Consider the following 15,647-nt stretch of genomic DNA (forward strand, 5'->3'; position numbering starts at 1 on the left):
TTTAAGCACGGAAGCAGGAGGTTACTATGTTTCCAAACCTATAGTAAAGTTTCTTTCTCTTGTTTTCAGTAGGTATGAAGAGTTAGCCACTTCTATACATAGTTCTGACAGATAATGTTATTAATGCTAGGATTCAATGGCTAAACAAATAAATAAATATATCTTAAACAGAAATAATTCTTCTATGGGCCCAGGAGATATAATGCCTTCTATCAGAAATTATTCCTTTGGTTTGAAGAAATGGGTTGCGAACTTCATTTTGTTTTGTATGTGATAGTAACACACTGTTGTTATTTATGAAAGTTTTCACAGAGAACTCATGAATAAAAAATGTAAATGTAGAATAGAGAAACTTTGTGAGCCTCAAAAGAATGTTTCTTAGCCTGGTGGGGTGGCTCACTCCTGTAATCCCAGCACTTTGGGAGGCCAATGTTGGAGGATTGCTTGAGCCCAGGAGTTCAAGACCCTGGAAAATATAGTGAGACTTCCATCTATACAGAACATTAAAAAAGTAACTGGGTGTGGTGGTGTGTGCCTATAGTCCCAGCTACTTGTGGGGCTAAGGTGGGAGGATCGCTTGAGCCTGGGAGGCTGAGGCTGCAGTGAGCTTTTATTGGGCCACTGTACTCCAGCCTGGGCAACAGAGCGAGATGCTGTCTAAAAATAAAAATAAAATAAAATAAAAATCTTTTCCCTGCTGTTGCTAGCAACTACTGACAAACTCCCGTGAAAGTTTAGGACTGTGCGGATATGGTTTGAAAACAGCTGAGTGAAGGTATTTAATTTCTAGGAAATGAGGGGAGCCATGGTGGTGGCCAGGATATCTGGGAGGAGGGACACATTAAGTCATGACTAACCACTCAGTAGGGTTAGTAGAGCAAATAGATGGTGTTATTTACAAAGATAAAGCTATGAAAGAACAAATGTAGAATCATGTTGAGATATCATTTTTATGGACATAAAGGTAACAAAATTCACTGTGTTTATATATATATATAAATATATTATATATTTATATATATATAAATTGTTTAAATATACTTTAAACAAACATATATATATATATGTTTTTTTTAAAGTAGGTTTTCCATTTGTATATATTTGAGTCCTACAAATTGACACTTCTAATGCATAAGAATACTGCAAATATTATTTTCCTCTAGTAGCTCTTAATTTTAACTTTTGTCAATTAAAGGGCATTTTAGAAACTACACTCTAGAACTTGACTTTTGATGAGAAGTCATTCATTAGACATACAGTGCAAATTGAGTGCTGGCATCATCCAGGGTCCAGGCACCTCTGAGTAGAAAACTGCAGGCACAAGTATATTCACAGTAATATAAAACTGATGATTCACACATAAGGGAATTAGCTTAAATTGAGTGTTACATATTCTATTAAAAAAGGCATATGTGTTTGCACAGAAGTATGAATGTGTTTGTCTAAATTAAAGATGCAATGAAGAGCAAGGTCTTGTACTAAGAATATCCTTCAACTTCTTATTTGTTGCCTTTTCACCTTTGAACTGCTTAGGTCAAATACATTCTAAATCTTACTCTTAAAATGTGATAGCATACCATGTCAGAAAAAAATGACAGGATAGTTTGGAAGTTTAACGAGAATATGGAGCTAAAACACAGTATTATTCATGCTAAGCTCTCTTAAATATATTTGCATATGTTAACTCCTGTGCTAGAATTATTTTAAGGAAGTAAGCATTAAAATCCCAACTCCTTGATGCAGAATCATTTTAGAAGTACATTTGCACCATTTCATAATGACAACCATTTTTGAAAATTTAATCATTTTCTCAAGATACAGTTTTTGACAAATGGTCTGTTACTTTACAGCATCTCATTTGTTTTTATAGCATTTCAACCAAAGAAAATATGCTGCCTCAATATGGGTTAATGTATATAGGTAAGAAAATCATTTAATTCTTTATAATCAATATATAATTCCAATAATCATTCAGTATAATTGTAATAATCATTTAATTCTTTCTTTTGGAAAAAAAAAAAGCCAAGAGTTGACTATTATATACCTTAATCTTTGTGCTTTAAAAACCTTCTTTCTCTCTTTCTTCCACCAAAGGCAAAAACAAACGACAATAGCAACAAAAAGATAAACATCAAAACTTAAACACATATTGTCTGCTATAGACCTCAGGATCAAATATTTTAGGAAATTAAAAATGTAGAAGAACAGAGTTTATGTTTGGTAAAATTTATATCTTATCTTAATTCATACGGTTTTTACAAGAATATGTTATTATCGACAAAAAGGGGGTAGTTAAAAATTGTTGCAGTGTGTTTTCAAAGAAAGTCACCTGCCAAGAAAGGTGTCAGTAAGATCTTTTCTGAAAGAATTGTAAAAAGCCTCTGTCATGACCGAGCATATGGAATGAACTGACCCTTAAACTTTAAGAGACTGAAGTAGAATACCTAATGTCAAATGCTACCCAAAGAGCCAGCTGCAGGATATTGTAAGAGGTGTTCATATCTCAGTGTACAGAGGAGAAAAAAAAGTAATAATTCTGTACAGCAGCCCCAGGGCACTTGCATTTTGAATCACTGCCACAATAAGCAGATCACCAGTAGGAAGAGAATATATTTTGTAAAACCACAGACTTGCACTATCAGTAGACATCAGTGTAAAACAGAAGAGGCAACAGAATTAAAAATAGAAGTATAGAAAGGGGAGAGAGAAAGAGTAATTATATCTACTGCCTACAGTTTGCAAAGGCAAGAGACTTATAATTCAGATGTGCATTTATTTAGAGATCCCTTCAAAAAATTCTGACCACCTTTATTATATTAATTCTCTAGGCCGTTATACTTATTTTTTCCAAGTATGGTATAATTATACAGCCAGAATAATTAAATGTCAGGCTGTTTATGTTTCTATAATGTATAATATACAGGGAAAAGAATATCAAGTTCCTTTTTCATGTAACGATGATATGACTGAATTACAAAGTAAACCTTAGGAATGAAAGGCACAGTTTGAAGATAAAAAGAAGATAGAATCTGATCTAGTTTAGACTTAGCCATTTTCTAGACTGATGGCTGATTTATTCACAGGCAATTGAAATACATTTGGTAGGTAACAGCTTTGTAACTCACATTTATATTATAAATCATTTTGACTTTTCGATAACACAGAAAATCTTCCATCTTAATGAGTTTCTACTCTATTTCAAATTAGAAAGCATACTAAACTTGGTTCTTAAACCTCCTGTATTGTTTATTGTCCTTATGTTATACACATAAGAAAATTAAATAATGGGAATTATGTTAAACTGTGTATATGAAATGCAAAATATTTTTCTAAGCCAAGAGGACTTAGTTTGCAAAGTTCATAAAATCTTACTCTTTCTGCGACGCACAAGGAAAGTAACTCTACAATGTTTACCATATTATAACCATAAATAACAATATCAGGAAACACATCACATCTCATTAACCTTCAAGGATGACACTGTAGCAGATTTAAAAATTCCTGTGGAAAATTGTGTTCACTATTTTTTTTTAATTCACAGAGACTCCTAATGCCATCCTATACCCACAGTTTAAAGTAGATTAAACTGACATGCACATTATTCATTCCATACATTTTCTTCAATACTTCCAACCTTTTTAAGTCTTTCTTCCTTTATATAGCACTTTGTTAAAAGTTTGACAATACATTAACTTACTAAGTAGTGAAGCCATTTAAAGCACACTTACTTGAAAAGTGTAAAACCGGGTCCCATTAGGAGGATGCACTTTAGGGGAGCCAGAAACGGTGTTCATATCCGAGAAAATCATTTCTGATCACTGAGACAATATAATCCACAAGGAGCTACAGATGCAGAGCAGAGAGCTTAGCATACAGATAAATCCATGCATGCATTGAGGGAGACTAGAGGGTAAAATGAAATCTGCCCCATCCTTCTTACATACACAGTGATAGCATTTTGAATCGTTCTTCTACATTTGAAATCTTAGCTGAAAGATCATCAGCCACCGACCTTTTGTGAAGCTAGTTCTCTAGAACATACAATGTTTTTTAAAAAATTAAAAACACAGAAGGAAAAAAGCAAGAACCAACGATAAATGGAGCTTGTGCAGAATCTGGCAGTGCTGTGGACCTGCCCATCTGTTCTCAGTGATAATCACCTCCCTCCACCACAGTCTAGCAGAGTGATTATGCTAAATATCCTGGTTAACCAATAACATACAGTTTCATTTCAGGGAAGCATGCACAGTGTATTCAGAGGACCTCTTCTGACTAACCTGAAGCATGTTTCATATACTGTTTAAAGCTCTACTTAGTAACAAATTGCTGTTTTATCACTCTTATTTCTGTATCTTTCTAAATCTTTTAGTCACTCCCAGACTTTTCAACAAGATGTGATTTTTTTTTTACAAAGCCTTTTTTTTTTAAAGGGAGTTCTTTTATAATTTATAGATCAAAGTATATTACAGCTGTTACAGCTGGCCCGGATATTGAGAGGCAATTGCATACAATTCAGTAAGACTGTATATACTAGGAGTACTATCAAATAAAATGTACCAAATATTTTCCACTTTTCTGAACTGCTATAGAATGTCATGAATACGAATGAAATTATTATTATCTCTTTTCCCCATCTTAGCTAAAAAATCATTATGTTTGACAATCAGTGCTTCAAAAAGTACCACATATTTGTTTTAAATAATCACAACCTTATTTCATATACATATATACACACAAGAATTAATAAAAATATTTAATACACATGAAGATTTTCAACTCAAAAATCCAAAAATATTGAATGCAAACATGTAGGTTTTGTTGCAAAATATGTTCTTTTTGTATATCTTTAACAAATTCTTCAATTTGTATAAAAGATCATATTCAGATGACTTGACAACTTTTAGAGGTAAAAATAAATGTTCCATTTACACATCGTTCAAATGTGGAGACTTCAGTAGGATAGGAAACAGAATAAGCCAAAAGTGGTGTCTTTGTGAATGTATCTAAGATGACATAGTCATACATAATAAAAACCACCTACTTTAAACCTGAAGGCTGTAAAGGATGATGATTTACACATACAACCTAAATTATTATTCATTAGTATTTCCGATTCTCCAATTATGCATCAAGTTTATAACATCAATGGAAAGGATGCAGAAAAGTGATCCTCAATTCTTTAGATGAGACTCCTACATTCTGATAAATTAAGTGTGTAGGTAATTATTTAACTAGCAAACTGCTAAATAAACCAGAAAATTATTTTAATAAAATTTTAATTTGGGAATAATTTCTGATTTATAGAAAATCTGCAAAGAAAGTACAGAGAATTCCTGTATATCCTTCATTCAGTTTTTCTAACTGTTATCTTACATTAACTATGGGACACTTGTCAAAACTAAGAAACTGATGTTAGTATATTATTATTAACTAAACTCAATACTTTACTTGGATTTTACTAGTATTGACATTAATGTGCTCTTTGTATTTTAGGTTCAAATTCAGGGTACCATATTTACTTAGTTGTCATGTCTCTCCAGTTTCTTTTGGTGTGTGACAGCTTTTCTTTGTTTCTCATGACCTTGATGGTCTGGAGAGGAACTGGCCAAATGTACCATAGAATATCCCCTAATCCCATGAAATCATACATGTTTGCCTGTTTTCATCCTGATTACACTGGGCTATGAATGGATAAGCATACCACAAAGGTGAAGTGTCGTCAATCACATCATATTAGTGGTACATGACATCCAGATAACATTATTAATGATGTCAACCTTTGTCACTTGACAAACAAAGTTTTTGCCTGGTTTCTCTACCATAAAGTTACTATTTTCCCTTTCCCATACTCTATTATTTGGAAAGTAGTATACCCTCAACAGGGTTGGTAAGAAATGGCGGAAATTAAGCTTGGCCCCTTGGAAGACAGAGTATCTACATATATTAAATAGATTTCTTCTGTAATGGCTGGCCTCTTTTCCTTCAATTATTTACTTTTTCAGTTATTTACTTACAACAGTATAGACTCATGTATATTTACTTTACACTCTGGTTTGAAATTTAATATTACATAATTTAATGTGTTTTTCATATTGTCCCAGCTTTAATCATTGGTAGCTCCTTTATTTCAGGTTGTCTCCTGTGTCCCTTGACATGCTCCCATCCTTTTGTTTTTAGAGCACTCAATGATATATTTTTAAAATGGTTTTCTCTTGCATAAATCACTTATGATTTGCTGAAACTATTTATCTCCTTAACTATAACTCTAATTATTATTGTGAGTAAACTTGAAAATTTATGTTTTATTTTCCAGTAATTTTTAAGCAGCTATATTATTCAATTTTTTCAAATTAATATTTTTCCCTTCTGATATCTTAGTCCACATGGGATTTATTCAAATGATAATCAAATTTTTTAAATGACTATATAGATTTCCTAGCTGTGGAAATAAGTTATATATGTGAAATATTCTAGATACGTGTTAGGATCTTACTTCCTCTTATGGTTAGCGAGGCCATGTAACTCATGTTCCCCACAGAGTTGTGAGTAGAAATAATCCCTCAAACAGAAACCTCAAGGTTTAAGAGCGAAGTTTTAAGAAAAAAAAATGTTTGTCAAATAGATTTTTACCATGCAAATATAAACTCCATGTACTTTTATGTTTGCCTGTAAACTGGGTCTAACACAATTGAGATCAGAAAATTCACCAGATCCCTTGTTATTGTAGAGCAACTCATAAATCAAATGTTTTTGGTAAAATATCACATATTCTTAATATAATCTCATGTATTTGCTGCATTTGCATCAGCCAGAAAACTATTTTATTTTAGCTGGGAATTATGAATCTTTCCAGCCAATAAGAATACACTTTCTTTTTCATATTTCTTTGGTGGGGGAGGAGATGAAAATAGTATAGATTAATGTTAAAAGAGGCAGGAGGGAGAAATAGTACTACTAATATATAATTATTTTAAGTACAATGCTTTATTCTAAATGTTACTGAAATTGCCAAAGTATACAATTTTTCCAGATAATTTTTTCCTATGATTATTTTGATAATAATGTTATCTCGTAATTCTGAATGTCTATTTGGAAACAACTCAATTTTCTCTTCTGCCTGGTAGCAATAGGAAAGGTGTTGTCCAGGTCTAAAAATTGCCAAGATTTAGAATTATTCATTGTCCATTGTGGTTGAGGCCAAAGCTTATATATCAAGGTACGGTCCCATCATTCTCATTCTGAAAAGCCATGAGAGTTGGAGTTGCTGGAGGATGGAAAAGTTTCTGTCTCACTAAAAAACACATCCCTTTAACTCATGTTAACTGCCTAAAGGAAATAATAAGTATTAAATTTAGTCAGGGACATTTGACACATTTTTTTTCTGTAGGGAAGCCCCATTCAGTCAGGCCCAAGAAGTCCTAATGGGCAGGAACTGAACAGTCTTGGAGCAGGCTCAGAGCTGTGCTAAGTTCCATGCCCAACATTTCATCTAGTACTGTACTTTCCAAACCTGGTTGGTTTGTACCCTTAGGTACATACAGTTTGAAAAACTATGAAGCCTCTCTTTGTCAAAATTTAAATATTTTAAGAGATTTAAATTACAGTACCTCATAGGTATTGACAGATGATACTCATTTAAATGAATCAAATGGAATAAAGACGATCTAGCAATTTAATGCCCATCTTCTATTAAAAACCTCAAGAGCTCTTAAAAATTGAAATTTTATACCATCCCTTTTATTCCTTCAACTTTTTTCCTTTTCTCCTGCACATAATTTTATTTTACTATATTGTACTATCTTTCTATATTGTGTGCCTTAAAGTATTTTATCAGTAATATTATATTTTGTTGCTGCAAAAATATATAATATACACTTAAAATATTTTTCTTTTTAAATTTTAAATGACTATATGGTTGTAAGTGTTAAAACTTGTCTCTTGAAATGAGCAGCATTCACAAATATTATTACCATACAATGTACCAGAACAGAATAAATATATTAAAATGCTGAAAAACATAGAAAATACAATATTATGTCTGGATAACACAAAAAAAGTATGTTTGTATGATACAACTGGAGTTTTATCTTTTTTAAACTAGCTTATGTTTCAATTCAAACATCCTATTAGAATTAGACAGAGTCCTAATTTTCAGTTTTGTAGATTTATTGTTGAGAAACTCTGTTCCCAGAAGTAAGTAGATGGAAAAGAAAAAAGGTTGTGTTGTTGTTATGGTTTTTATCAGCAATATTACTCAAATTTTCTGATTTCTTCTGCATATATACTAGAATAAAGATATATTTTATAATAATCATTAAATACCTTGATTAAATCAACCTCCGATTTTGTTGAAAGCTAACAACCAGAAAACATCTGGCTTTCAAAAAGGATTTCTTATGTAGCTATTAAAGTCATTCACTTTCCTAACACCTAAATCTATAATTTGAGTGGTTTCTTATTTTGGTCCTTGAAGTTTTGAGACCCTGGGGTAATGCGACACAGTTAAGATTCATGAGAAACATACACTCTGAAAGAGAAGATTGATTTAAATGCAGACAGAACTCCTTAATTGTGGCACTGTTCTCAGAATAATAAATTTTAGAAAAGGGTACATATAGAAGAAGAAAATGAATCCCTTGCAAATATCCATGTCCTTGTATTTCTTGGACAGTCTTCATACCTTAATTTTAAATAATTATCAAACATCTATCCCTGCAATCAAATACGTTTCAGGTGGTTGATAAATGTTGACTCAATGAATGTGCTGCTTACACAATATGGCTAAGTAATTGCTTTAAACATCATTTCTAATCAATATAATCAAAAATTAAAAATCAGCTTGGTCATAGTCTTATTAGAAATTCAAAACTTCAGCATATGCTCAGAATGTAAAGGAAAAAATTCAGTGACCACGCTGAGTTCATTGTTCCTTAATAAGCCTCAATCTCCTCACTTATGAAATGGGGATAATATTGCCTCACTCAAAGTCTTCTGTAACATTTAAATAAAATTAAGGTAGTAAGACCCTAATTTGTCTCCATTCTCTGCAATGTCTTGCATTAATTGCAATGTCTCATTAATTGCATATAGTAGATAATTTATAGTGTAACTGGCACATATTTGAGGGGAAAAGAAGAACGATCGATCATTATTTCAGACAATAGACACGAAGACTGTTCTTGGTAAACCAGAACTTGGTCTTTTTTTTTAGAGAGAGAGGGAGGGTCTTGCTCTTGTCGCCCAGGCTGGAGTGCAGTGATGTGAGCACAGCTCATTGCAGCATTGAACTCCTGGGCTCAAGTGATCCACAGTGTCCCTAGTAGCTGGGACTACAGGAGTGTGCCACCACACTTGGCTGTTTATTTTATTTTATTTTTTATAGAGACAGGGTCTTGCTATGTTGCCTAGGCTGGACTCAAACTCCTGGCCTCAAGAGATCCTACTGCATCAGCCTCCCAAATTGTTGGTCATGAGCCACCGCACCCGCCTGTTCTTCACCTTTATTTACATGAAATATACAAAGAATACATTCTCAAAAGCAGCCATATTCTCCAAATTGCTAGTGCTATTTGATGTAATGGGTTTCAGGAAGTTCCAAATTTCACAAGAATAAAATAATAAGTAAATACAGTGTTTACAAACTATGTTCAGTTACTCAATTAAAAAACTAATTCTTTCCTCATAAGTTTGTGTTTAAGATTTTATTAAATTTTTTTAAATGAATTGGTAATTAAAGATAAAGGTGTCACCATAAAAGTTCTGGAAATGGGGACTTGCTCAAACCATTCTCTGGAATAATTACTTAGAAAAATGAAAATATGTCAATTCAAACATGTAATTTCTATATATGTAGTTTTATTCATTCATTTTAAAATTATAGTTTTTGATATTTACATTTAGCAAAATTGATTTTAAATGTGTTTTGTTAAATAATACATTTAAAAAAATAAAACAGTACAGTTATCCCTAGAGAGCTATGGATATTAATTGCATATAGTAGATAATTTATAGTGTAACTGGCACATATTTGAGGGGAAAAGAAGAACGATCAATCATTATTTCAGACAATAGACACGAAGACTGTTCTTGGTAAACCAGAACTTGGTCTTGTGTTTACCGTGGCCTTTGTACTCATGGTAAACACAAAAGTATGTTTACATTTGAGGAGCTTTTATTATATTGGAGGAAAAAAACAGATACACTTTTTGAAAAATTACTTTAAGAGCATTATATATACCAAATCCATTCTAAAGAATATAAACAAATATTTAGGCTTATTAATTAGGGTGACTTCATGGGCTACATTACCTGAAAATCTAGAAAGGAAGAAATTACTAACATTCAGTACTTGTGTGTCAGACATCGACATATGGCATTTAATTTGAGCCATACACTGTCATTTGGCCTGAGTAATATATTGATTTTACATATGAGAACATTGATATTTAAGAAAGTAGAATACCTTTTTCAAGGACAGAATCACTATTCTGACTAAAAAAAAAAAAAAAAAAAAAAAAAAAAAAAAAAAAAAAAAGCCCTGTCCACTACACCTGTCCCTTACTGTTTTCCTTTCTCTTCCACATTTATTCGTTTATTTATTTATTCAACTATGCATTAATCAAAGACTAATTACCAAATGCCTTAAATTTGCCTGGCATTGTTTCCAGGCTTTGGGGACAGGATTATCAGATACAATATCAGTGCTTTAGGAACTTTAAATTTTGTGGGAGAGATACCAGCTAAGGAGAGGTAGTTAAGTAGCAAAACAACTGCAATGTAGTTTGACAAATACTAACCATTGACTTGATGTAATGTATACTGAGTTCATCTGGAAATCACTGAACTCCAGGCATATGTCAGGGTGACCATGGCAAAAGCAGGAGGTTAAAGGCTTTCCAAAAAGAGAATCAGTGTTTGAAACAAAATGAAATGGCATGGAATGGTTGGGAAAATATGGCTGAAAGCATTTCAGGACATAAGAGGTAACTGTGCTAGGTGTGTATTTGTATTTACAAGCAGTTTTTTCAAGTAAAATTAGTAAAGACACTTAATCTGGTCATCATCCTTTTCCTATAAAATCAAATAAAATTAGAACATTCCTGTTTGGAAAAAAAAAGATATGAAATGTTGAGTCACATTTTCACACTTTTGGTTAGTATATTTTAACATCTTTCTTTAGTTTGCCAAATAGCTTTCCAAGATTATTTTTGGTTGTGAAGAAACTTCATTCTTAGTTTGATTGCTTTCAATTTATCATAAAACTATTTCAATCAAAAATTATATATATATATTACAATATCACACCTCAAATAAAATTTAATGTGCTTATGTTATCAATCATTGGTTTTCAGGCAATGGCTACCACTTTACGTGAAGGGTAAATAACATACCCATTTTAATCGCTACAGACAGACCACTACCAAAAATTTCTTAAGATGTATCTTTTCCAAGAGAGGTAAATTATGAAGTTGAGCTTCATGAAATTTAATATTAGCTATCACAATCACCTCAATTTTTACAGAAAGGAATTGAAAATGAAACAGTAAAAGTATGACTAAACTATACTTAACTTAAAACGGAGTAAATTAAAAATCCTGAAGCCAGACATTTGCTCTTAATAGAATTAAGAGAAGACCCCAAGAAATTATCTAATACACCCTTGTGCCCTTAGGAACAGTTACTCCTATGCCATCTGAAATGCATGTTATCAGCTTCGTGTTAATCAATGTTCCAAAAATACTTAGAGCCTATGCTTTCATATCAGGAAATTCAACTCACATATTTTTATAATCCTGGAAAATAATTTTGTTTTAAGAAATAGTTGTGAGATATATTCTGTTTTAAGACCAGCAATTTGACATAGCCTTTCTTTCATTCATTTGTGGGTAAAGCTCAAAATTTTGCTAAAATGATAAGAATTTGGGGATTTAAATACACTGAAAAGGCTGCTTATTTTACATTAATTTTTGATAAATGGTCAGGGGAAAATGGTCATACTGAAAGAACAATGGGGTGAAGAAGGAAGAGAAGAACATAGTGGTGAAAGAGAGAGACAGATGAAAGTAGGTAAATGGGAAAGATGAAGGTGAGAGAGAAAAGGGAGAGGAGAGAGGAGGCGAGGGGAGGAAATAGATATTACACTTTGCATGGTAGCATTACAGGATAACAAAGCATTTTCCAAGCAAACATTCAGTTAAAATTCATGCCATATGGAATGAAATTTGCAGCCCAGATGGACAATACATTCTAGTAAATTTATATGGATAACATATGAACGCTAGTTAAGTATGTAATATCACTAGCCTGTCTGTCTATCTATCCATCCATCCAGCTATCTATCTATCTATCTATCTAATCTGTCTATAATCTCTCTATCTCTATTTAATCTATCTTCATATTTATCCACTTCTAACAGTATCTGTACCCTTAGCTTTATATCATGAGTTCTACAATATGTAGCAAAAATGACCCTTTACAGATAGCCAAAATCCTGAGTTTACTCTATGATTTATTTTCTCAACTTTTATTTCAGATTCAGGGGGTACATGTGCAGATTTGTTACATGAGTGTATTGCACCCAGGTAGTGAGCATAATAGCCAATAAGTAGTTTTTCAACCCACGCTACACTCCATCCCTTCCCACCATAGTAGTCTACAGTGTCAATTGCTCCTATGTTGACGTCCCTGTGTACTCAATGCCTAGCTTCCACTTGTAAGTGAGAAAATGCAGTATTTGGTTTTCTGTTTGTGTGCTAATTCACTTAAGATTATGGCCTCCAGCTCCATCTATGTTTCTGCAAAGGACAAGATTAATTATTTTTATATGGCTGCATAGTATTCTACAGTGTATATGGAGCACATTTTCGCTATCCAGTCCACCATTGATGGGCACCCAGGTTGATTCCACGTCTTTGCCATTGTGAATAGAATGACACTGAACATATGAGTCCATGTAACTTTTTGGTATAATGATTGATTTTCCTTTGAGTATATACCCAGTAATGGGATGGCTAGGTTGAATTGTAGCTCTGTTTTAAGTTATTTGAAATATCTCCAAACTGCTTTTTACAGTGGCTGAACTCATTTACATTCCCAACAATAGTGTATAAGCGTTCTCTTTATCCACTGCATCACCAGCATCTATTGTTTCCTGACTTTGTAGTAATAGCGATTTTGCCTGGTGTGAGATAGTATCTCATTGTGGTTTTCATTTGCAATTCTCTGATGCTTAGTGATGTTCAGTATTTTTTATGTTTGCTGGCCACTTGTATGTCTTCCTTTGAAAAGTATCTGTTCATTTCCTTTGCCCATTTTTAATGAGGTTATTTGTTTTTTGCTTGTTGATTTAAGTTCCTTAAAGATTCTGTATATTAGACCTTTGTCAGACACATAGTTCACAAATATTTCCTCCCATTCTGTAGGTCGTCTGTTTACTTTGTTGATAGTTTATTTCACTGTGCAGAAGCTCTTTAGTTTAATTAGGTACCATTTGTCCATTTTTGCTTTTGTTGTAATTGCTTTTGGGGACTTGGCAAAAAATTATTTGCCAATGCCGATGTTGAGAATGGTATTTCTTCAGTTTTATTTTAGGATTTCTATAGTTTGATGTCTTACATTTAAACCTTTAATCCATCTCTAGTTAATTTTTATATAAGGTGGGAGGTAGGGGCCCAGTTTCAATCTTCTGCATGTGGCTAGCCCGTTATCCCAGCACCATTAATTGAATAGGGAGTCACCTCCTCATGGCTTGCTATTGTCAGCCTCATCGAAGATCTGATGGTTGTAGGTGGTATCTTTATTTCTGAGTTTTCTATTCTGTTCTATTGGTTTATGTGTCTTTGTACCAATACCATGCTGTTTTGGTTACTGGAGGCTTATAGTTTGAAGTAGAGCAGTGTGATGCCTCCAACTTTGTTCTTTTGCTTAGGATTGCTTTGGCTATTTGGGCTCTTTTTTGGTTCCATATGAATTTTAGAATAGTTTTCTCTAATTCTGTGAAGAATGACATTGTTAGTTTGATAGAAGTAGTTGAATCTGTAAATTGCTTCAGGTATATGGCCATTTTAATGATATTGGTCCTATAATCCATGAGAATGGAATGTTTTTTCCATTTATTTGTGTCATCTCTGATTTATTTCAGCAGTTTTGCAGTTCCTCTTGTACAGAACTTTCAACTCTGTGGTTAGCTGAATTCCTACGTATTTCATTTTCTTTGTGGCTACTGTAAATGGAATTGTGTTCTGAATTGACTTTTAGCCTAAACATTATTGATGTATAGAATTGCTACTGATTTTTTAACATTGATTTTTTATCCTGAAACTGTGTTAAAGTCACTTATCATTTCTAGTAGCCTTTTGGCAGAGTCTTTAGAGTTTTCTAAGTACAGAACCATATCATCAGTGAAGAGAGATATTTTGACTTTTTTTCATATTTGGATGCCTTTTATTTCTTTCTCTTATTTGAATGCTCTGGCTAAGACTTCTCGTATTATGTCAAATAGGCGTGGTGAGAATGGACATCTTTGTCTGGTTCCATTTCTCAAGGCGGACAGTTCTAGTTTTTGCTCATTCAGTATGATGTTGGTTGTGTGTTTGTTAAAGATGGCTCTTCTTATTTTGAGGTATATTCCTTTGATGCCTAGTCTGTTGGGGGTTTTTATCATGAAGAGATGTTGAATTTTATCACAAGTTTTTTCTGTGTCTATTGAGATGATCACATTGTTTTTGCTTTTAATTCTGCTTATGTGATGAATCACATTTATTGATTTACATATTTTGAACCAACCTTGCATCCCAGGAATCAAGCCCACTTGATTGTGGTGAATTAGTTTTTTGATGTGCCATTGAATTCTGTTTTATAGTATTCTGTTGAGGATTTTTGCAACTATGATCATAAGGGATACTGGCCTGTAGTTTTATTTCTTTGTTGTGTCTCTGTCAGATTTTGGTATTAGGCTGATTCTGGCTTCATAAAATGAGTTAGGGAGGAGTCCCTCCACTTCAATTTTTTGGAATAGTTTCAGTAGGATTGGTACCAGTTCTTCTTTATAGATCTGGTAAAATTCAGCTGTGAATCCATCTGGTCCAGGGCTTTTTTGATTGGTAGGTTTCTTATTACTGATTGAACTTCAGAACTTGTTATGGGTCTTTTCAGGGTTTCAATCTCTGCCTGATTCAATCTTGGGAAATTATATGTTTCCAGGCATTTATCTATTTCTTCTAGATTTTAAAATTTGTGTGCATAGAGTTGCTTGTAATACTCTCTGAGAATCCTTTGTGTTTCTGTGGGATCAGTTGTGATGTCACCTTTATCATTTCTGACTGTACTTATTTGGATCTTCTATTTTTTTTTCTTTGCTAATATAGCTAGTGGTATGTCAACCTTGCTTATTTTTTTCAAAAAACAAGTCTTGGTTTCATCAATTTTTAAAATATATTTTTGCATGTCAATTTTATTGTTCTCTAATTTTAGTTATTTCTTTATGTCTGCTAGTTTTGGGGTTGGTTTCTCCTTTTTATTTTTCCTAGGTCCTTTCAGTGCAAAGTTAGAGTGCTAATTTGAACTCTTTCTAACTTTTTAATGAAGGTATTTAGGGCTATAGACTTCCCTCTTAACATTGCTTCAGTTGTATCCTAGAGATTTGGATA

General features: G+C 32.9%; 1 protein-coding gene across 32 annotated transcripts in view; it reads right to left on the reverse strand.

The window, feature by feature from the left end:
* PPFIA2 (PTPRF interacting protein alpha 2) overlaps nt 1-15,647 on the reverse strand; it is a 505,598-nt gene that overhangs the window by 338,934 nt on the left and 151,017 nt on the right. For 2 of the 32 annotated variants that reach the window (XM_054664549.2, XM_054664547.2), the window contains exon 1: nt 3,729-4,148. The exons of 27 other annotated variants lie outside the window; for them this stretch is intronic. In XM_054664549.2, the coding sequence (XP_054520524.1) occupies nt 3,729-3,809 (81 nt within the window). In that variant the 5' untranslated portion in view covers nt 3,810-4,148. Of the gene's footprint in view, nt 1-3,728; nt 4,149-15,647 lie in introns of those variants that run through there. 3 more of the 32 variants (XM_054664544.2, XM_054664546.2, XM_054664548.2) reach the window with 3 other exon arrangements.

This window comes from Pan troglodytes, chromosome 10 (genome assembly GCF_028858775.2).
Source record: "Pan troglodytes isolate AG18354 chromosome 10, NHGRI_mPanTro3-v2.0_pri, whole genome shotgun sequence".
NCBI classification, from domain to species: domain Eukaryota; kingdom Metazoa; phylum Chordata; class Mammalia; order Primates; family Hominidae; genus Pan; species Pan troglodytes.